We start from the raw sequence: 24031 nt of genomic DNA on the forward strand, positions 1-24031 counted from the left end.
TGAAGTACTCATCTTGTATGCTTCTGTAGCCTTGATTCCACATATGTCTTAATTGTGGTAGCTCCCAAATGTCAATTTATATTAAAATAGTCACAGAAACAAAAAGAAGACCAAACAAAAACAAAAAGTAAATCTGTATGATTAACTTGATGGTTGTTATTTATTCATGATATCCCTAATACTTTTATAAAATATCATGACCATATTTAAAGGACTACAGATTCGAATTAATTCACCTTCTGAAAGCAGCTTTTTTTTTTTAACACTTCTGTGGAAAACAACCTATTAATTCGTCACAATTTTATTCTAACTTGGTAACATCAAATCTTTTTTTTTTTTTTTAGCTCTTCTCACAGACAGTTTCATCATCTTATCATTTTTGGCACAAAACAATCTATGTTTCATTCAGTTTACAAAGAAGATGGATTTGTCTGATGTAAATAAAAGACTGGAAAAACTCTCGGCCTTGGATTATAAGGTACAGCTCTCAATGTATATAGTTATATTACTAATTAAGATATACTGGAGTATCATATGAGTTACTGTTATAACTGTTATTCTCGAACACATCTGGATTTCAGAAAACTGAAAATTACAGGATTAAGGTTGATTTACTACGGTGGCCATCCTAAGTTTTCATTTTTACTATTCAGTTATAACAGGGACATATTTGGAGCAATTTTTATAGTAGTTATGAAAGTCAAAGACAGGTAACAGAGGCAAATAGCATTTTTCAATTTTTTTTTTTGCCAATTGTAGAAAACCATTCTCATTTCCTATTAGGAGCCCTGGTTTCCACTTCACAAGAATCAAAAGAAGGAAGAAGGCTCTTTCAAAAAAAGTGCAATAAACAAAGAGTAGTGAAATCCCACCCCTATTCCCAGCTATAAATGGTGAAAATGCAAAAAAGAAATTTCTTTTAGATGTATGTCTTCCTTCACTAAGTCCAGGTAATTTGTTTCCTTGTATTAGGCAGGGACTTTACATCTGTTAAGGCAGGATTTTAATTTAAAATGATGTGTTTAAATTTTGCCACATTACATTTTAACTGCTAGGAAGGCATACTCTCTGCTAGGATGAGTATCTAATACATTTTCCAGGCTGTTTCAGTTCAAGGCCTCCTTTCAGCAATGACTTGTGTTTGCAAGATTGATCCAGCCTCTGTGACGTGGATTTGAGACAGTTCACTGTTCACTGGGAACAGAGCTGATATACAGCTTTCTTAAAAAAGATGCACACTTATGCCATACCTAGAGTTTATATAGCAAGGGCAAAGATTTTTTAGACATCAGCTTGCTGGTTTGTAATTTGTGTGTGGTTTTAGAAGACTAGTATTTAACCTAACTTTGTGCACTTTGGGATCATTTCTTATGACTGAGGTGGTAGCAGGGAGGATTTCATTTTGTTTACTAGAAGCATCTATTCTTAAAAAAAGGGTTTTAAAATGGAATGAAATGCATGAAATAGGTTTCCAATGTGGTAATAAGCTATAGTGTGGTTTTCTTTATAGCTTTGTGGGGCTCATCTATGAAACTTGATATAATATTGACTTCCTTTAATTGGAAATATGTAATATATGTGTTATACTTAATTACCAAAACAATTTTTCCTTTAGCATTCCAAATGGCTAACTGCAGATTCACTTGAAACATTATTTAGCTGCTAAAATTGGTCCCTAAAATGTAACAATATGCATTAACCCATGTCATTTAGAATAAAGGATGGTTAATGCTGTTATAAAAACTATGTATGATTAGTTCCTCCATCTTAGGTGTGAAGAATAGCTTGGTAAAGTCTCCTGAACTGAAGGATAGTAGCTACCTGTTAGTGAGAGCAGAGAAAACTACCAGCATGTCAGTTTTTATTATGAAAACAGATGGAAAACAGAGCTAGCATTTGAGTCCTTGCATACCTTAAATAAGAGAATTAACTCTCTTATTTCTTCTACCTCTGGATTTGAAAAATTAGGAGTGTGAGCCTTCCACCTCACTTCTATACATTACAGAATTAATTTGTTTCCTTTTGGAAAGCCTATGGATTTCATTTCCTGTTTCAATATTTAAAATATAGATATATGATAATTAGTAAAAACTGCCATTTCTTCATTGGAAGGATATTTTAAGAAACTTACTCATTTTCCCTGCCCTCTTAATCATCATGAGAGACTACTGATACCACTAAAACTCATAGGAAATATGAAATTTCAAATAACAACTCATTTGCATTATGTGAGAAATTAAAATGCCAATCACTCATTTTAAACTATTTTCTCATTTTGAGATTTGTAAGTACTATGCCTACTTGGCAAGTTGGACATTAAGATGTAATGTGTATATATGTGTTTTTAAAGTACTTAGCAATTCTATTATGCTATTTCTCTCCAATGAGAAGAAAGTTAAAATAATTATATTGAGGCCATAGATGTATTTTCACTTAAAATCACAAAGTACATCTGGGTTTTGTCATAGCCCATTTGGATTTTAGCACAAGGAAGTTGTATCAAATCTTATCATTCTGCTTTCTTCAGTTCCTTACCATAATTTAATTATTTCAGATTGAAATAATTTTGGTTAAGAAAATTTATCCTGAAACTGTTGACCTTTAGCAAGTTTTCCTGTCTACATTTTGAAAATGCAATTCAATTTAACAGTGAAGGGATAGTGCAAGGAGTTAAATGTTTACCATGAGAGAACAACACTGGTAATTACTTTGATTTCGGTTCCTTTTGATGTGCATTCAGAGGATGAAGAGGTCAATAATATTATGGCCATGCAAATAGAAAAGGGTTCCTTTTGACCATTTTGAAAAAAAATAGCAGAGGATTATTAAAGCATTAACCTTGATTTTAATGGCCTTGGTTGAGTGGTGAGATCACAATTTGGATGAGCCTGATTATTTACTAAATACAATACATAAATGCAACGGGTTCTTAACACCCATTGCACTCTGGCATTATCGCATTACTGCCATCCTTTGTTGCCTTGCAGACAGGAATATGAAAGCAATCTGTCATGTAGTGAGACTGGCTCCAGAAGCATTTCTCTGATAAGAAGACCCCCTGCCCTTTGCTAGTGTCTGGTCCAGTAGGCTTAGCCATGCGCTTAATCCCCAGAAAGTGGTTCGATTATTGCTGACCAGCAATGGCAAGATAGTTTTTTTTTTCTTCCAAGCTATCAACCTTCCATTAATTCCTTAAGCAGAAATACGGTGCAATCTATATTTCCTTGGCATGTGTCACCCAGATGGTGTCGTGCTTATGTTTTCAAATAACCATGTTCCAAAATAACATAGTTTGAATAATAAATTCTACAAATCCTTCCGAAGAAAGAAAAGCATAATTCTCAGAAGCCGCATAAACTTTTACGCATGATGCTGTGGCTTATCCATTTTATGTAGAATATATGTGTATATGTCTTATATATTCTTTGTAAGAGATATTTGCTCAAGTTGTTTTTCCTTTGATTGTTGTCAGTCATTGTTAACATGTTATGTCTTAAACAGTACTCAGACATCCTTGGTCAGCAGTACTGAACTTGTCATTTAATATAGCTGGTCTTGAAACCTATGTGTAGGTCGATGCTGTCAAGCAACCATGACTGTACATTTTGGTATTGATTGGAATTGCTATATCCAATTCCTCCCTAACTCACATTTCTTCTTTTTCCTTTCCTCTGCTAAAAATGGGGAGAATTGTGAACATATGTCTTTCTTATGTATGTGTCAAAAGAATTTGGTAAATTCTGACACCCTCTGAAGATGCATGTTTAACATGCATATTCACTTGCATGTATCTACATTTACAGATGCTTTAATTTTGTAATACTTTGAAGATGTTACATCTTTTCAAAGAAATGTTTCTCAGATGCTTTTCTTTTAATCATTAGATTTCTTATTTTGAAATACCTGGCCCAGTTAATAGGACAACGCAGCGTCATCTAGCTATCAACTGCAATCAGGATAGAGTTGTTTGTTGGTGGCCACTGGTCAATGATGATGCTTGGCCTTGGGCCCCAATTTCTTCTGAGAAGGACAAAGCCAATCTGCTTCTCCTAGGTTGTGCTCAAGGAAGACTTGAGGTAAATCTAAAATAATCATTTACATTTTAATGAAATGCAAGTAAAATTGTATTCGTTTTTCTAAAGTAAATGTGTATACTTTTTCAAACCTATAATTTATGTTTTCAGATATTCAAAAATGAAAATGGCATATAAAATGAAATCCTAAAAAGTATCATAGCTAGGGGATAACTAGAAAATTCTAGGGCTGACTGGAATAGCATAGCGATTAAGAGCACATGCGTCTAGGTTCAGATCCTTTGTAGCTCCTATGTAGCTCTTTCTGCTTGAGCAAGTTAACTTAACCCATGTGCTGTAATTTCAGTAACAATCAATATTTGCATATAACAAACTCTGAATCACTCACTGTTGAATACCATTGTTAATTATCATTAGCACTAGCATACTGTTTGCTCATGATTTCATGCCTATGTCACAACCGGGTACAGTAGCTGGCACCTTTTAAGCTTAGCCCACTCAGGAGGTGGAGAGTGGGAGAATCATGGTTCAAGGAAAGCCCAGTCAAAGAAGCTAGCAAGACTCCATTTCAATAAAGAAGCTGGGCATTGTGTAGCAAGCATATGTGTCATCCTGGCTACACAAGAGGACTTATACAGAAGGAGTAAGGTCTGAGGCTGGCCCTAGGCAAAAGCATGAGACCTTACCTGAAAAATACTAAAGCAAAGGGAGCCTGACTCAGGTGATAAGAGCACCTTCCTTCCAAGCTCAAATCCTTTAGTTAAATTCTCAGTACTGTCAAGGGGACAAAAAGAAAAGACTGTGTTCCCAATTATTCTTTCCAAAATTCCATCAATTAACATATATTAGTTAAATACCCATTTGCAAGCCCTTGTAGTAAACTGTCAGGGGAAGAAATTTAAAGAAGGTACAGAGCAGTGTCCTTCTCAGTCCAGAATCCTATCTTTCATGGAAGCAAGGACTGATCTACAAGATGAGGACAATATCCTCATTCTAGCTATTCCCGACAATGACTTAGTCACTCATTCTTATAGACAAACTTCTGTGTTCCCTTCTTGTTAAAATTTTGCCTGGGTGAAACAGGATATTTGGCCCTACATACTTCTGGTTTTATAAACTTTCAGGCTATCTTTATTATTTATTCCTTTATTTCTTTTATTTTTGAGACTCATAACCCTCCTGATCCACCCTCTCAAGTGCTGAGAGTACAGATGTATATACCATACTCTGTTTCAGCCTGTCTTTTAAGACTGAAGAATCCAAATATATTATGTATGATATGTTTGTCCATCAGTTTTCCTCTCTACCTGCTATAGATTTCATATCTTTTCTTTTGGAGCTCTAATAGTTCTGCTGCAATGACTTTTATGTTATGATTTAGGTCTAGGTTTTGTATATTTCCTCTTCATGTCCACCGTTTTAGTAATCTTAGTTCTAGAAACTAATTAAATAAATGATTTTTAATCAAAATCATTAATGCAATTAAGCTAATTAGAAATCTTAAGTGTTCAGATATATAATCAAAGTAAAAATAAGTAAATCAGCCTTTGGTTACACACGAACTAATTACCTTTAATCAAATTGAGTGCATTAATCTGAAAGCTGGATTTCCTAAAAGAGTATACAGAAGGTTTACATACCTCTTGCCTGGTGTCATCTAGATCATACTTCCAATTGAACTAACTGGGTTTGCCTGTTGATTATACCATAGACTATGTGATTCAAGTTTACTCCCTGTAAGCTAATGCCTGCTTCTAGATAATTCTGTGCTCTGGCTTTGAATTTTAGGTTTTTATTTATTTGTTTGCTTTTAAAAAACAATAGATATAGACAAGAGTGGTCCTTCCCAGGTCCCTGTCCAGTCTGAAAGGTGCTTATCTTGGTTAGTCATTGCCTGCTCAAATATCTTCATTAGAGACTGAAACCAAACTCAACCTTACCTCTGAAAAACTCACAGTAATTGTCTGACCAACCTTTATTTACAGTGTTACTGTCTTACATAAACCTGTGCCCTGGCCAAATGGATCTGATCTACTCATTGCCTCATTATTTCCCATTTTCTTCAAGTCATGCTAACAGTGTTTCTGCCTGAAACAGGCATGCCATTCAGCAGTTATGAGCCTGCCATGAGTAAGCACTATATTTCATACCATGAGATTGAATGAAGAACTGTCCTGCCTGCAAGAATATTAGTGTCTACTATTGAGAGGCAAATACGACTGTGTGTAAGGAAGTGTATGAAAGTGTGAACGGTGCTGTGGATAGAATATGTAAACTGTAATAGAATTCATAGAGAGTGGTTGATTCTAGAGAGATGGTAAGGAAGGAGGATTAAAGAAAGCTTTACAATGTGTTGGAATGAGATTGGTATACAATTTTATTTACCTTTCTTATCCTTTAGATTTAATATCAATGTTGTACTATCCCTGTGGAGAGATTTGCTAGCTTTTTCTTCTTTTTCTCTCTGTAATAGTACAAAAGGGAATTATCTGATACTTGAAATTTTAGTGAAACTTGCTCTATTAAATTGCCTAGAAGGATAGACTTACTTTTAAGTACTGATTTTATTTTAAAAGAATCTGTTTAGGGGTAGATTATAATTTTTTGGATTCTTTTCTATAAGTTGTACCTTTATAAAAGTATCTACTTTATGTAACTATTTGAGCTTTTCATAAAGTTGTAAACAGTATTTATATATATCTTCTTGGATGTGTGTGCTGTGAGGATTAAATCCAGGGCCTCTCCCAGACTAGGCTAGTGCTCCACCAGTGAGGCGCACTCTCACTAGGCAGTTTTTAATTCATTACTGTTGTCAAGGTGATGTACAGAGGGGTTACAGTTACATATGTAAGGTAGTGAGTACACTTCTTGTCAAAATTATTACTCCCTCCCTCATTTTTCCCCAACTTTCTCTCTTCCCAATCCCTCCTCCCTCAAATTGTACAGTTAATTTTCAACATACTGTCTTTGAGTATCGCTGTTGCATTTGTTTGCCCTTTGTATTTGGTCTCACCATTTTGTTCTCCTTCCCTTCCCTAATTCAGATAAACATATATACAAGACCTAGGGTACAAAAAGCAAATACAGTGACAACAGGGGATAAATCATAAGGGGGGAAAACACAAAAGAAAAAAGAAATCACATAGTACATTAAAAACTACAACAACAAAGAAAAACCTCTTGTTTCCATATCTTAGAGTTCATTTTTCTTTTTACTGTGCACAGTTCATCTTCTTGGCAAGAGCTTTGTCCTTGGATTTGACTTTTCCAGTTATTCTATTGAAATTAACCTATTGGAAATAGTCTTGCAAGCTTTGTTTTCAAAAATTCAAGTGAATATTGATATGTATTAAGACAAACGGTTTTTTGGAAGAAACAAATAATTGTTCTACTTTTGTTCATTTGAAGGCATAATCATTAATCATGAAGTATAAATTTTTTTTTGAAAACAGTATGATATACTTAAACCCACCAGTCTACTGAAGTGTATGCTCAAGTATATTTATTTATTTATTTATTTATTTATTTATTTATTTATTTATTTGCCACTAGCAACCCAGGTACTCCTTGAACTAATTATCAGAATAATGGTACAATATGCTTTTTTTTTTTTTTTGCTGGTTCCGGGGCTTGAACTCTGAGTCTAGGCACTGTCCCTGAGCTGCTTTTGCTCAAAGAGAGCAGTCTACCACTTGAGCCACAGTGCCACTTTCAGCTTTGGAGGTAAGAGTCATTCCTGATCAGGCTTTGAATCATGACCCTCAGATCTCAGCCTCCTGAGTAGCTAGGATTACAGGCGTGAGCCACCAGCTCCCGGCTACAATATGCTTACTAAAATTCAAATGTAAAAAAACAAACAAACAAAAAAGGAAGTCACAGCAGTCTTGTAGAGGAGAAATTTAATCTTTATATCTGTTAAGCTATAATTTTGGGGGGGGGAAACTTCCTTTCTGGATTCAGTCCAAAAAGATAATAAGGTTTTATTTGGACAATGGCAGGATCCTAGAGCAGTCCTTGCTAGTCTTGGCTACATGTTACAATTACAATCACCTGCAAAGCTTTTGGGAAGAGGCCCACCCAGACCAGTTCCTTTAGAATCTCTGGACCGGAGGGGACATCTGGAATCTTTCACAGTTTCCCTAGGTGATTCTCCTGTGCATTCAAAGTTGAGAACTACTGCAAACATTAAAAAAAAGATTAAACCCATCTTTTTTACATAACAGACCATGGAAAGGATAAAGCCCACACACTGAAGCAAATGAGAGTTTAACAGTAGATTCTAAGTAGAAAATTGGCTTACCAAGCAGCTAAAAAAAAGAAAAGAAAACAAAGGAAACATAGAAGTAAGCTTTCTGTGACTGAATTATCTCTCTTTCAGAGGAGAAACACTTTTTAATTTATTTTATGGATATTAGAAAACCGTAGGTCTAATTTCACACTACACAGCTCTACACAACAGTCCATATCTTAATTAGAAGCACAGAGCAAAGGGAGTTATGTAGTCTAAGAAAAAAATTATTTTGAAAAATATATGATAGTGAAATAAAAGCAAGTTTTTAATCAGTGAATTCATTAAAAAGTATATATTAACAGTATGTGTGGATTATGGTGCGTAATGTAGTTGTTTTCATTTCAATTTTTGTATATTCTTTGCATTTGCTTTTGAAAAGTCCTTGCCATCTTTGTGGGATTACCTTATTTACTCACTTTGACAATAGTGTGATGACAACAACTTATGCCCTTACTTTTATACTTAAGCAGGCATTTTAAACTTTTACAATGTAAGGGTCTGCTAGTGCCTTCTGAATATGTCTTTTCTTACAAAAAGCCACCTGAATTTTTTTTTTTTTTCTGTCGGTCATGGAGCTTGAATTCTGGGCTTGGGCACTGTCCCTGCACTCAAGGCTGGTGCTCTACTGCTTGAGCCACAGTGCCACTTCCGGTTTTCTAGTGTTTTATTGGAGAGAAGAGTCTCACTGACTTTCCTGTCCGGGCTGGTTTTGAACCGCGATCCTCAGATCTCAGCCTCCTGAGTTGCTAGAATTACAGGCGTGAGCCACCGGCACCCGGCTAGCCACCTGAATTTGTTTGCTAATGTAACCTCAGTAGATATCCCTATAAGAATTAAACATTGTTTTTGCAGTGATTTTCAGGAGCAATAATTGATAGAAAAGTAATAATGTGCCAATAGCTAAGATAGTGTAATTAACAAAAAATGCATCCAATAAGTATTACAGATATATTCAATTGAAAAGCCAACATATTTAAAAAGCATGTCTTACAAAGAAATGTATATAGAGTTGGATATAGTAATGTATGTACTACTGGAGGCTGAGGCAGGAGGATCATGAATTTCAGGCTAGCCTGGGTTACATAGTAAGACCCTATGCACAAAAAATAGTGATAATACAGGGCTGGGAAGGTGGCTTAGTGGTAGAGTGCTTGCCTAGCAAGCATGAGGCCCTGAGTTCCATTCCTCAGTACCACATATACAGAACAAACCAGAAGTGGTGCTGTGATTCAAGTGGTAGAGTACCAGCCTTGAGTGGAAGAAGCTCAGGGTCAATGCTCAGGCCCTGAGTTCAAGCCCCAGGACTGGCTAAATAAGTAAAATTAAAAAACTCATTACCTTGCTCATGTAATTGTAACCATTCTGTATGATATTTTCACAATAAAAATAGTAATAATAAGAAAGAAATACTTTTATTTTTTAATTACTAATTTGAATTTGTTCTGAATGTATTTTTTTCCTGAAGAAATGCTTTAATCTCACTGAAAGCTGTGTTAGTGGAATTAGCTTGTAGTGAAATGACAAATACATTCTATTTTATGGGTATTGGTGTTTATTATCTATTTTAAAGTAAAATACATAAAAATAAACAAAAGTAATAATTTAATAAGATTGAGATACTGTCAGGGAAATGCTCCCTGCAGCCAGTACTATTTTTTTTAAGTACTTTGTAATATCCTGAAATGTCTCCATAGGCCCTGTCACAATTGTAACCTCCTTCGTTTCCCCCAAAGGAATCACCATCAAGACATTTAATCACTTTCTTACATATTTACAGATTTTTTCCATCACCTAAGTGTGCATCCTCAGAAATCATAATTTAACATTCTCTATTTAAAATGTTTTAATGTATACCTTCAGTCTTTTGATCTAGACGCTCTCATCTACCTCCTTCTTGTCCTTAAAACTTATCTGTTGGAACTATCGTGTTTCTCAGCCTGAATCTTGTTGTTTGTATAGGCATGGCATGGTTCAACATGTTTGTCTGTTCTTTGAAAATTCTACAGTTTTGTAGGCAGTTTTGGCAAGGTGAGATGAGGTGGTTGTCTTTCATCAGGAGGTACATACTTTCAGCATTTCTCACTTCTCCTAGATATTTCTTTTTTTCCCCCTTCAGCAAAATTACCTTTTTATTTTGCACTAAGTAAAAATATGATAGAAAATATACCCATAAAACATTTATATGATGCTTATAAATAGGCTTTTTGAAGTAGAAACAGCAGCCAATAGACTTACCATATGATCAACAATTTATTAGCATGACAAATAGTTAAACTAATATATAAAATAAGCCATAAGCCGGGCGCTGGTAGCTCACGCCTGAAATCCTAGCTACTCAGGAGGCTAAGATCTGAGGATCGTGGCTCAAAGCCAGCCTGGGAAGGAAAGTCCATGTCTAATTAACCACCAGAAAACTGGACGTGACACTGTGGCTCAAGTGGTAAAGCGCTCACCTTGAGCTGAAAAGCTCAGAGACAGTGTCCAGGCCCAGAGTTCAAGCACCATGACTGACAAAAAAATGAAATAAAATGAATCATAAAAATGTTTCATTGTCATTTTAGCAGTCATTTCAAGAAGTCTTAACATTATTTCATTTAAACGTTTCCATTTCCATTTTTTGATATCGGCAGTTATTGATAGCCAATGCATCCATTGATTAAAGCTGCAAAATGTTAATATTCTGATCATATTATTTCATTTTTATTAATCAGTTGTGATACTTTTTATAAAGACACTTCCACTTAACTCCCATTTGTTGTTATAGTTGTTATATTCATGTAGGATAAACAGAATATGTGACTGATTCTTTATTAAGATTTCTTAATTAAGATGGCCAATTCTAATTTTAAGAATAGCACTAATCTATAGACTTACACATACTCAGTTTGATATGTTTGATAAATTGGAATCATAAATTGTCCCATCTCTGGTCAATGGGAGCATCTTTAAGTTGGCTCTTCTTTGTGGCGACCCCCGCAGTCTTGGGTGGCTTCCCTACTGTCTGGTGTGTCCGTAAGTTTTGTGCTCATCATGTTCATTTCCTGTCTTTAACTGGAATTGGTCATTTTTCCAACACTCTAATTTCTTAAATGTAAAACAGTATTGTAAGCCCAAGTTGCAATATTGGACTATTGGTCTGTTGTTGCTTGGGGTCAGTTATTTCTACATTTCTATCATATACAATTTTTGAGATTTTATACAAATACGTGTTTATAGTAAGTGCACATTGATAATGTATACCTCAAATTCAGTAGTACAGGGTTTCTAATTATCTTTTTCAACATACATCTGTATTTCCTCTTTTTTATATCAAAAGTTTTAGTTTAAAGACACAAGAGTGAATTAAATCCTGTAAATATTTTCCAACTTTAACAGTATGCACATAATCATTCTCAGGTTAATCATACCAGTTCTACCACATCACTGTAAATTACTAAGAGCATTCAAAAGCTTGTCTGTGTTTTTCCTCATTTCTGTTACCCCCATTTTAAATAATCTCACCTTACCTATATTATTGACTATATCATTGTTGCATAAATGTTCTTTCTCTCTTAGTTCATGGGTTTTGGATTTTGTCCTTCAGATGAGTTGATATTTTATGGAGCGATTGAGAGATCAAAAACAGTCATGCCAATATTGTTACCTTTCCAGAATCAGGGAACTGTTCTAGATCATAGTAAACACCATTTGTTTGAACCAGTCTTTTGAGAAAAATATAAGGCATTGTGTTTAGATTCATGTTTTTGCATGCAGATGTTTTAGTTATTCCAGGATGATTTGTTGAAATACTCTTTTTCCATTGAATTCCCTTTATTCCTTCATTAAATATCAGTTGACTATGTCTGTGAGGGTCTCTATTCTGTTCTAGTATCTTTTTGCATATCCTTTCAATAAGTATATTTTGGGAATTGTATTGTCTGTTATATAACAAGTAGTTGTGTGGCATTGAGGATTTTATTAATATAAACATATAAAGTTATAACTTTCACATAATAAAAAATACAGATACTTCCTAGTAGATATTTTTTCTAAACTTATACTCATGAACCATATTTATTATATGTGTCATAATTAGTAGAAAGCTATTAAATATAGTAGATATATTAACTATAGTAGGTACATAGCAGATATAGTATATTTAGACATATGGTAGATATATTTATTTAAATGTTACTATGTTTTTAGTTGGTCAGTAAAGACATGGCACAACAGAAAATTCACATTCACTGCTTATTAGAAAAGCATTAGTAAACTGTGATAGAAAGCCACTTCTCAATAGAGGTGAGTCCCACACCAACATAAGTGGTCTGTATGTGTGTACAGTAGTGTGAAGCATCACTGGGAATCATTGGGCTGGGAATGTGGCTTAGTGGTAGAGTGCTTGCCTAGCATGCATGAAGCTCTGGTTTCTCTTCCTCAGTACCACATAAACAGAAAAAGCCAGAAGTGGTGCTGTGGCTCAAGTGGTAGAACGCTCAGGGACAGTGCCCAGGACCTGAGTGCAGTCCCCAGGACTGGCAAATAAATAAATAAATACATAAAGGAACAACTTTAATGTATGCCAATTGGAAAATATAAAAATATTTTGTGGCCCATTTAATGAGTGGAATGCTTCATGGAAATTGAAAAGACTAAATTAGAGCTATTTGTTTGTGTAATCTCAAAGGAATAAATTGAGCACAAAAATGACAGTATGACAGAATCATAGTACAATACATAAAATTTTAAAACAATCAAAAAATTCTGTGTGTTGTACAAGATTGCCCTTGACTGATGAAGGACAATAAGGAGAATAAATGCCAAGTTAATGTTAGCATTGTCTCCAGGGGAGAGAAAGGAATGAGGCCTGGCAGACTTTGGCTGTATACATATTTTTATTTTTAAAACTGAAACAAAAAGATGGCATTTCCTAAAAAAATTTTTGTTTTTCACATATTTTTCTTCTCTACGTTTGTGTTTTGAATGTTTCATAAAAATAAAGTGTACTTTTTATCTCCTGTTCCTAAAAATTTCTGCAACGTAAGAGGGAAATGTAGATTTCAGAAAAATCCTAGTGATAAGCTAAGAACTTCTGGTTGCTGCATAATCTTTTAAGTAACCTGTTTACCCACTGGTGGAAATTTCAGTGCCAGAAAAGTCCTTTCTTTAAATAAATTTTCCTGATTTACATTTTGGGTGATTTTAAAAAGATTTCTAGTGCTGGGAAGGTGGCTTGCCTCGCATGCATGAGGCCCTGGGTGCTAGTTTCCTCAGCACCACATAAGCAGACAAAGCCAGAAGTGGTGCTGTGGCTCAAGTAGTAGAGCGCTAGCCTTGAGCTGAAGAGCTGAGGGACAGCACCCAGGCCCAGAGTTCAGGCCCCACAACTGACCAAAAAAAAAAAAAATTCTAATAGATACCCTCTCTAATAGAAACATGAAATTTGATCATCTCAAGCCAGTCTCTTACTGTCATTGCTTTTCTACTTTTTGTTCTTTCTGAATTTTAATTCATCTTTCAGAGATGGTATCAATCTTAATGACTGATATTTCACTTCCTTCTCTATACTGTTTTCCTCTTTGAAGATTCTTAGGTTAATTCTATATAATTTTTTCAAATTTATCTTTTTAAAGAATAAAATGCATCATTTTTATGATGCCTTTTTAACTGTTTTAACCTAAGCTGATTGATTTAAACTTGGATAAAACATTTTCACATAGGGTTGGTACTGCCTGCCGACTTGCTCATCTTTGAAATTAGAAAAGTTCAGGCCTTTTTATGAGCCCTTATCTTCTTTGCTATTCCTTAGCTTGCTATTTCAATTTTTTACAATTTCTCTATAAAGAGTTTTCTTTTTAAAAATAGAAGGGAAAACAGAATGTAGGCTACAGATCAACCATCTCTGGAACAATCTTCCTTCTCTAGTCCCTTCTAACACTACATGGTCTCTTAACTAACAGCTTTGTTTCTGTGTTTTTCTTCCTTAGAGTTGAAGCAGAGACATTTTATTTCAGATTTTTCAGACGTTCCATAGACTTTTCATATTATAGAAGTATAACTTTTGTTAATACTGTTAAACTGTTGTACTGCTCACCCCTTCTCATTTTTTTGCCTGTTCACAGTGCCTTTGATCAGAACCTTTGACTCTATTCTTCATCTCAACCATTCCTACTCGATTTCTAACGGACAGTTCCTGAAGTCTCTGATACATGTTTTGAGAATCTTTAAAACATTATTAGATTTTATAATACCAAGTCTGAGGCATATTTAAGGACAGAGTAAGATCAAGAACTCAACGAGAAGGGAATTCTTGGTCATAAAGTTTTCAGAAGATAGTATTATTATAATTGTGCATGACTAAGATGAAGGGAAAAATCAGCCTTAACGTGACTTAAGGAAGTCAAAAGAGAGCCATGGAAAATAAAATTCTGCAAACACCCTTGTCCAAAAAAAAAAAAAAAAAAAAAAACGGAAGAAGATACAAATGAGATGCTTCCTGGAAGGTGCAAGGGCACAGCAGATTAATTTGGTGGGTATACGTGTCACAAAAGCAATCTTCTTTTGGGGTTCTTCTTTTTCATTCTTTTCTTAAGGGCATTGTATAAGTGTCACAAAAGCAATCTTCTTTTGGGGTTCTTCTTTTTCATTCTTTTCTTAAGGGCATTGTCACTTAGCATTTCTTCCTTCACTACACACCAAACATTTTGCTCTTTTAAGTTAGTATCATATCTTGGCCTTGATCATATCTTGACTAGTATTTCAATCTGAGTTCACTTTATGAGAACTAGCTACATGAATATAAAGCAAGAGGTATCTTAGTATTTACAAATTTGAAATTTTAAGTATTTTTTTTTGGTATTTGACAGTAAGTGTACAGTTCTTATTGCTGTTTTCCAGTTGTTTTTTGCAAGAAACTAACACTATGTCAAAATTAAAACGATATACTTTAATAGCTTTAAAAGGTTGCTGAAAGTTGCACGTGTTTGAGTGTTATTATCTTTCTGCAGCATACTAGCATTTTCATAGAACTAACTGAACAACTGAATTTTCTTCCCCTGCACTGAATTTGTCATCTGAATTATTTTTTTTATTGATTATTCATTTCTCCCTATTTTAATACAAAATATCTCCACAGTTATATATAAATTTCAGTCTGCTTTTCCTTTCAGTTAAAAATAGTATCACAGTTTGGTAGCACTCAAGTATCATTTTACTCTTCTTTATTAAACTTTGATACTTTGTCTGCCACGTAAATCCATTTATTTATAAAGCTAGATGCTGGTGGCTCATGTCTATAACCCCAGCTACTTAGGAGGCTGAGATATGAAAATTGCAGTTCAAGGCTAGCATAGATAGACAAGTCTGTGAGACTCTTACCTCCAATAATCAGCAAAAATTTGCAACTGTAGCTATAGGCCAAGTGATAGAGCACCAGCTGTGTGGACGGGTGGGCAGCATGACAGGTGCAAAATTCAAACCCTAGTACTGGCATGCACACAGACACAGACACTCATGCACACAAGTACACACATACAACACATTATTTGTACACATTTTCCCATGTATTTGTCTTGTTTTGCTTTATTTTATTATAGTACTACATGTCACCTTTGTTACAATGTTATATAAATTTATTATTTTCATAAACAAATGATTTTCTCATTTAATATTATTGGTTATCTTTTTAATTGGAAGAGGCCTGATCTCAAGATCATAGGTGGCCTGACCAAGCTTCTATCATTGGTGGTAGAGAAGATGTTGGAGTCAAGATGCATTTTATTCAAATAGCAACTCTTACCAGGTACCTGTGGTTCATACCTGTAATCCTAGCTACTCAGGAGGCTGAGATCTGAGGATCAAGGTTCAAAGCCAGCCAGGTCAGGAAAGTCCATGAGACTCTTATCTCCAATAAACCACTAGAAGACTGGAAATGGTGCTGTGGTTCAAGTGGTAGAGCACTAGAAAACCGGAAGTAGTGCTGTGGTTTAAGCGGTAGAGTGCTTGCCTTGAGCTGAAGAGCGCAGGGACAGCGCCCAAGCCCAGAGTTCAAGCCCCACAACCAACCAAAAAAAAAAAAAAAAAAAAAAAGCAACTCTTTGGTACAGCTAAAGATAATTTAAAATAGCTGGGCACTGGAGACTCACACCTTTAATCTTAGCTACTCAGGAGGCTGAGATCTGAGGATAAAGTTTCAAGTCAACCTGGGGAGGAAAGTCTAGGAGACTCTTATTTCCAGTGCACCACCCAAATGCTAGAAGAAGAGGTGTGGTTCAAGTGGTAGAGCACTAGCCTTAAGCACAAAAACTTAGGGACAGGGTCCTGGAAAAGCCCAAGGACAGATAGACATATGTATACTCACACAAAAAGATAATAAAACATATATTAAAAGAAAGAAAGATGTTAGATCCATTGAATCCATATCTATAGACAAACCAGTGTGCCAACAAGGCTGAGCATGGGGTGGAAATCTAGATGTTAGTTGTGTCCATAGTTGTATGTACTAAAAACCATCAAGTTAAGCAGTTTAAATAAATGAATAAAGCAAATAAAAATGAATAAATGAAAATATTCTTTAAATCTCAGAATTAAGTATGTTTTAATTAAATTAAAATCATGAACTTTGTGGATTTTATTTAAAATATGTCCACTGAATAGTCTTACCATATGCCAATTGCAGTATTAAATATTACAAATAAATAAAATCCATTTAGTAATAACTTCTTTCCTCTTCCTCCTCCTCCTCTTCCTTTTCCTCTTCCTCCTCCTCCTCCTTCTCCCTCTTCTTCTTCCTCTTCCTCTTCTTCCTTCTTCCTCCTTCTTTCTTCTTCTCCCTCCTCCCTCCCTTTCTCCCCTTCCCCTCTTCCTCTCCCTCCTCTTCCCCCTCCTCCTCCCCACCCTTCCTCCTCTTCCTCCTTCTCCTCCTCCTCCTCCTCCTCATTCTTCTTCACCAGTCCTGGGGCTTGAACCCAGGCCTGGGCACTGTCCCTCTTTTGCTCAGGACTAGTACTCTACCACTTGAGCCACAGCACTACTTCTGGCTTTTTCTGTGGTACTGAGGAATCAAATCCTGGGTTTCATGTATGCTACACAAGCATTCTACCACTAAACCACATTCCCAGCCTTAGTAATAACTTCTAAAATACATCTTTACTACATTTAAAATTATGTTTATAGTTGTTACTTATATATCAACCATAAATTCTAAATAATGAAATAGAGATTTTATTAAGTAACAATGTCTTTCATTCTTTTTGTTTTCTGTACTACTTGCCAAAGAATTCAGAGATTTCTCTTTAGGAATGACAGTAATAGCCACTGTTTATTAAGGGCTTTTCAGTCCTTCCAAACTAGTCACATTTTTTATTCTTACAGCAATCTTGTAAATAGATCCTTAATTTAAAGGCAAATACATCCTTAATTTATGTGTGAGAAAATAACAATTCTGAGAGATGAGTTTGTTGAGGAACTCAGAATACCTTTGCCAAAATAAAAACCAGCTCTGTTAGTGTGTTTCTTCTGTATAAAGTGTTGTGATGACTACATGTCCAAGTTAGAGTCACGTTCATATTAGGGTAAAACTTGGACCACAAGCATATGAAATACTTTAAACATATAGATAGTTTAATGTTACTAGTATCTTATCATTCTGAGTCATATAAACTTAACTATTCTTGACACAGTACTGCTTTCATAAGACTACATGCAATATCATAGAAGCAACCGATATTAAACTAGAATATTGTTTTATGTCTATAATTTTAGCTGTTATTAATAGAGTTATCAGAACAGAAAAGTACTTTCAAGAATGAAAGTGGGTTGTGTCAGGAAAATGAACTAATTTTTATTCTGAGGAGATATTTTAGTGTTCATGTGCCTATTGTAGTTCATTTTAGGGATATTTTAACTTTTTTTGTTAGTGCTGTGGTTTGAATTCAGGACGTTATGCTTGCTAAGCAAGTGCTCTACCACTAGATCCAGCATTCCAGATATATTTTGACATTTTAGATTTATCTTCAAGTCTCTCTCATTTTCAATATGACTCAATCTAAGAATGTAATATCTTTAAAAGAAGCCAGCTTAGTAAGACTCCTCCTTCCAAATTTCTGTAATCATGCACAGCAAAATTGCCTTTAGTATTCACTGCCAGACAAGAACAGCTCAGCAGGAGTTTCTTTCTTCCCTACCCCAGAGCTACCAGGCTCCCTTGTCATTTGCATACATTGTCCCTTTAGTCCCTTCACCTTTTATACTCTTCTTTCTGCTGTAGGGGGATCTTCTTGCAACACTTAATGTTCTCAATGCCCTGTGGTTCTCATTCTATCTCTGGGTTTACTTAGAGGAAAAACTGATACAATGCAGTTATGTAAATTTACATATTACCTGTTTTCACACAGACCTGCATTCAAACTACAAATCTATCATTGATTAACTTTTGAGACCAAGATCAATTCATACCTTCTCAATAACTACCTTTGTCATAATAGAATATAGATTATAATACCTATCTATGAGGTATTGAAGAGACTAAAACAATGTATGGAAAGCAATTATATCCTATTGTCTTATTAATAGGGTTACTCTATTGAAACCTATGTGTCAAATACTTTTTAAGCTTATCTATTTATTTACTAATTTTTGTAACACCAGGAATCAACATCAGGGCTTCATACTTGCTAGTCTAGTATTCTACCTACACCTTCAGCTCATGGTATTTTTAATTACTGTATAAGACATTTTCTTTCTTAAGTGAGTGTCAGTCATACGATCCATAGTTATAGAAACAGTTGGGGAGACAGCAAGTCATCTGACTATGGCTACTTTTGTAGAATAATCTGGGTTGACAGGATTGGAAAGCATATGCAAGTAGGATGAAGTCTTTTTCTCCCCCCCCCCCCCCCCCGCCCCGCGCCTTTTGTCGGTTGTGGGTCTCAAACCTGGGGCCTGGGTACTGTACCTGAGTTCTCAGCTCAAGGTTTTTGCTCTACTTCCTGAGCCACAGTGCCACTTCCTCCTCTTTCTCTTGATGGGACTATTAAATCTATTAGCGAGGGTCTTGCAGAGTTCTGGAATGAAAGATGCCTAGGACCCTTCTTCGTGGAACTTGAGCCTTGTGACCTGTAGACCACACTGCCCTCTGCTGACCTGTGTTGATACAGGCTATCCTCAGTATTAACTAGCATTTTAATTACCTTCAGTTGAAAATATTTAGTATGCTCTAAGGCTTCTTTTGCAAAAATATACCTTCTGAAATGTGATATTTCAACCAGCATTACAATGTTTGGTTTTGTTAAATTCATAGTTTAAAAAGTTTATTACATATTTTGTACCAGCATAGTTTTGCCTTTTGGGTACATAGGTGTGAAAGGTATAAAATGTGAAAGAAAGATTTTTGGTTTGTCTTTATCGTCTCTTGAGACAGAGTCTAGCTTATAGCTCATGCTGTCCTTAAACTTGATATGTATCCCAAGCTGGTCTCCAACTCACAATCTTCCTGCCTTCATCTCCTGAATGCTAGCACTCGTGACTTGCACCTCCAAACGCTGCTAGTGTGTGATAATAAGGACTTAAAATGAAACTCCAAAAGTAAATAGAGGTTACATATCACAATATAGACACTGACCGAGTTGGGAGTGGGAAGTGGATATGGAAGTGGGAATAAAGCAGAGCTGTCACCTACCTGGAAGGAATCCAGAAAACAGGGATGATTTTGGTCTAGTTTTTTAAGGAAGAAATTCTCTATGAGTGAAGAGGAATTCAGATGAAGGATGAAAGTAAAGTGGTATGCCTGGAGAAAATGTGGAGCAGGTTCTGGTCTGAGCTCAGGATAGAGTACATTCAGTGAGACTGTAGGGAATATCACTAGAATTTATATCATGTCATATCATGTTATATCATGCCCTTCCTTTGCTCAAAACTTGCTTATGGCGTCTCATCTCATTGGAGAAAAATGTTGGAGTCTCTTATTAGTCTACAACTTATTATTCAATAATCCTCCCCCTCAATTCCCATTTTCCACTGCTCTCTTTTTGTTCCTCCTTCTCTAGCCATAGTGAATCACTCAGCAGGCCATAGAGCTTCTGCCTCAGTGCTTGTTTCATCTGCCTGGAGTTATTCTCTTCTAGATGGCCGCAGGCTCCCCGTTTCAGGCCGTCTTTATCAGAGAGGCCTACCTGACCTCTCAATATCGTGCCCCTTCCCACTCCCTTTGCTCTCACTTAGCTTTATTTTACTCCATGGTACTTGTGTGGTACAAATATAGAGTATCTATGTGCATTTAATTGCTAATTATTGCCTTTTCTTTCATTATGAAAGTGTGATGAGTATAGGAAATGCTACCCCAAATAGAGCAATTTGGCACCCTGAGTATATTAAGCTGAAGGATTTGGAGAAAATAGCAGAAGCAGAAAGATCTCTCTAGTCCTCTTTCTTTCTCTTCTCCTATCTTTCTCTCCTGACAGAATCATCTGACCTACTTCCCCTGAAAGTAGGCCAGAAGATCTTCCTATGGCCCTCTATACAGAGGAAAGAAATGAAGATATAGAGATACCAAAAATATGAATGGACAGGCCTTGCTAATTTCCTTGCAGTTTGTTTCCTATAGGTTTCACAGTAATCCTTGATTACTGGTCTTGATCAAGCATGGCTTCAAAAAATCAAATGAAATTTCAAAACCAAAAATTTTAAATTCTCATTCACATTACACAGTTCAGTTGGTGCCAAGAATCTCAATCAGGTTCCCAGTGCCATTAGTTGCATTTGAATGGTTGTATGATCTGCTTTGTGTTTGCCTGCCCATAGTGTTGTGAAAATATGCCTGCCAAAAGTATATAGTTCTCCCAAATCAAGGTAAAAGTTAATGTGCTTAATCTGAATGTTAAAACAAGATTTTTAGACTTGAAAGGCAGAATATCTTCAATAGAAGTTGGGTACCATTATGGGAAAGATGAATCAGTCACCCACATGATGGTACTGAACCCTATTGCATTCCGAGCATTTGCAGATTTTCCTTAACAGCAGTCTCTTGGAACCACATGCCTACAGATACCAATGGTCCACTGTGCATGCTTTTCATCCAGTCATACTGCATAAATGGGCCATTGTTTTCATGAAACGTAAGCATAGAGTCCACAGTTTAACCTGGGTCTAGGGTCTTCATGCCATGAAGAAAATTAAAGAATTAATTAAAGAATTAAAGAATTAAAGAATTTAGTTGTGCTTCTTTCTTCAGAACCTTCCTTTTGTTATAGTGTATCAGCCTGGAACTTTTACAAAATTTTTTTTGGGGGTGGGAGGTCAGTCATGGGGCTTGAACTCTGGGTCTAGGCACTATCCCTCAACTCTTCAGCTCAAAGTGAGCGCTCTACCATTTGAACCACAGCGCCACTTCCGATTATCTGGTGGTTTATTGGAGATAAGAGTTTCACAGACTTTCCTTGCGCAAGCTGGCTTCGAACGACAATCTTCAGATCTCAGCCTCCTGAGTAGCTAGGATTACAGGTGTGAGCCACCAGCACCTGGCCTTTTACAACTTTTGTTTAGGAGAAGATGCTATTTTCTCTCTGGTACAGTGTATGGGACCCAAGGGAGAGGATTTGCTAGCTGCTGTGTCCCTTCTAGTACCTGGCTCACAAAAAGAACAAGAAAGTGATTACAAGGGAAGAAAGGAATGGAACATATTCAACACATTTGTATTCTAAGGCAAGGGAATAAAAATTTAACTCATTAGTCAATGTAATCTCGAAATCTGTAAAAAGTGTGTTGCCATTGAAATGTTTGAATATTGAAAGGACTGAAAAAAAAAGCATTTTAATTTGGTGATAATATGTAAGATAGATGTTTCAAAACATCACATCTATCCCTCCTCTCCTGCTAACCCAACATAGCTCTTATGTGCTTTTTTTTTTTTTTTTTCTAGTCCTAGGGCTTGAACTCAAGGCCTGGGCACTGTCCCTGAGCTTGAGTTCTTTTAATCAAGGTTAGCACTCTACCACTTGAGCCATAGCACCACTTCTGGCTTTTCCTGTTTATGTGCTACTGAGGAATTGAACCCAGGGCTTCATGCATTCTAGGCAAGCACTCTACCATTAAGCCAGCCCTCTGTGTGCTTTTTGGTGTATTACACACTTTAAATTTTGAAATAGTTTGACTCAAAAGAAATTGTTAAAATGGTACAGTGAGTTCTCTTTATGTACTTGCCGCCTATGGTAATAGCCTACATTACTACAGAATGGGGTCACAAGCAATGTCCTTGATGCAGTACTATTAACTCAGACAAACCTAAGTCAGATATAGGCAGATTTACATTCACCGTTGTTTCTGTTTTTGTTTTTTTTGTCAGTTGTGGGGCTTGAACTCTGGGCCTGGGTGCTGTCCCTGACCTCTTCAGCTCAAGGCTAACAGCACTCTACCACTTGAGCCACATCGCCACTTCTGGCTTTTTCTGTTTATGTGGTACTGAGGAATTGAATCCATTGCCTCATGCATTCTAGGCAAGCACTCTACCACTGACCCACATTCCCAGCCAACATGCACTTTTTTTTGGGGGGGGGTATGAAATTCTAAAAAAATTTTAGCAAGTGCATCTAATTTTTGAAAGTCAATATTTTCAAAAAATCCTCTTTAATAACACTCTGCTGGCTTCTGACCTTCCATAATTAACTTGGATAAAGTAAATTTGTTTGTTCTGAATTGATGTTTCTTGTAGGCAAGTAGCCTTTCCTTTCTACATATAAGATACTTTAAATTTATATATATATATATATATATATATATATATACACACATCAATAGATAAATATAGGTATCACACACACACACATACACACAAACTGGCTCAAGTGGTACAGTGCCTGGCATGAGCAAGAAATTCCATAGAGAGCATGAGGTCCTGAGTTAAAACCCTGGAACAGTGTGTGTGTGTGTGTGTGTGTGTGTGTGTGTGTGTGTGTGTGTGTGTGTGTGTGTGTGTGTGTGTGTGTGTGTGTGTGTGTGTGTGTGTGTGTGTGTGTGTGTGTGTGTGTGTGTGTGTGTGTGTGTGTGTGTATTTTTGTTGGTTAATTGGACATAAGCGTCTCTTGGATTTTTGTATCCGAGCTAGCCTCAAACCAAGGACCTTAGGTCTCAGCCTCCTGAGTACCTAGGATTATAGGCATAAGTAATTCCAGTTTACTTCACCAATATTAACTAATATTATTTACTTGGTCTAATTTTATTTTAAAACTAGTACATGATATTATTTCTTCCCATTGGTCATTTTTCTACTTAGCAATCTGTTATATCTTTCTCAATAGCAAAATAAACCTATAAGAGTGTTTAAATAGAGTTCTAAAGTGTTTGCTTGGAATGTTTAGCCCTACTGATTGTATTTTTGCTAAGTAATTTCTAAATTGGGAAGCCTGGTGGGTGGGAAGGGGATTCACTAATCCTTTTTCCTTTCTGACTTCTAACTTTTCAAGATATTCTGCTAGGCATATTATTTTACTAAAAGCCCACTTTGTCTTTATATATTATAGGACCTAATCAACTTTAAGTGACTTATACTTTTTTCAAAATCAAATATTTAAGTTAAAAATCTTATAGTTTCATACCTGAAGCTGTGCTATAATATAGATACTGACCGCTGTGTGCTCAGCACTATTATATATCTACATATTGCTGATGTTTAAGGTAGTAATTGATGGTTTGTATTAAAATGCAGTGGCAGCTGAAGAAAAACCAAAGTCAATCA

General features: G+C 35.8%; 1 protein-coding gene across 2 annotated transcripts in view; it reads left to right on the plus strand.

Annotated features, from left to right (window-relative positions):
- The window catches only part of LOC138839051 (WD repeat-containing and planar cell polarity effector protein fritz homolog), a 260737-nt gene that overhangs the window by 91616 nt on the left and 145090 nt on the right, over positions 1-24031 (plus strand). For both annotated transcript variants that reach the window (XM_070038707.1, XM_070038706.1), the window contains exons 8-9: positions 345-478; positions 3885-4076. In XM_070038707.1, coding sequence (XP_069894808.1) covers positions 345-478; positions 3885-4076 — 326 coding nt within the window. The remainder of the gene's footprint in view (positions 1-344; positions 479-3884; positions 4077-24031) is intronic.

Source organism: Dipodomys merriami, unplaced genomic scaffold, assembly GCF_024711535.1.
Source record: "Dipodomys merriami isolate MVZ:Mamm:240054 unplaced genomic scaffold, mDipMer1.0.p SCAF_290, whole genome shotgun sequence".
Taxonomy (NCBI): Eukaryota; Metazoa; Chordata; class Mammalia; order Rodentia; family Heteromyidae; genus Dipodomys; species Dipodomys merriami.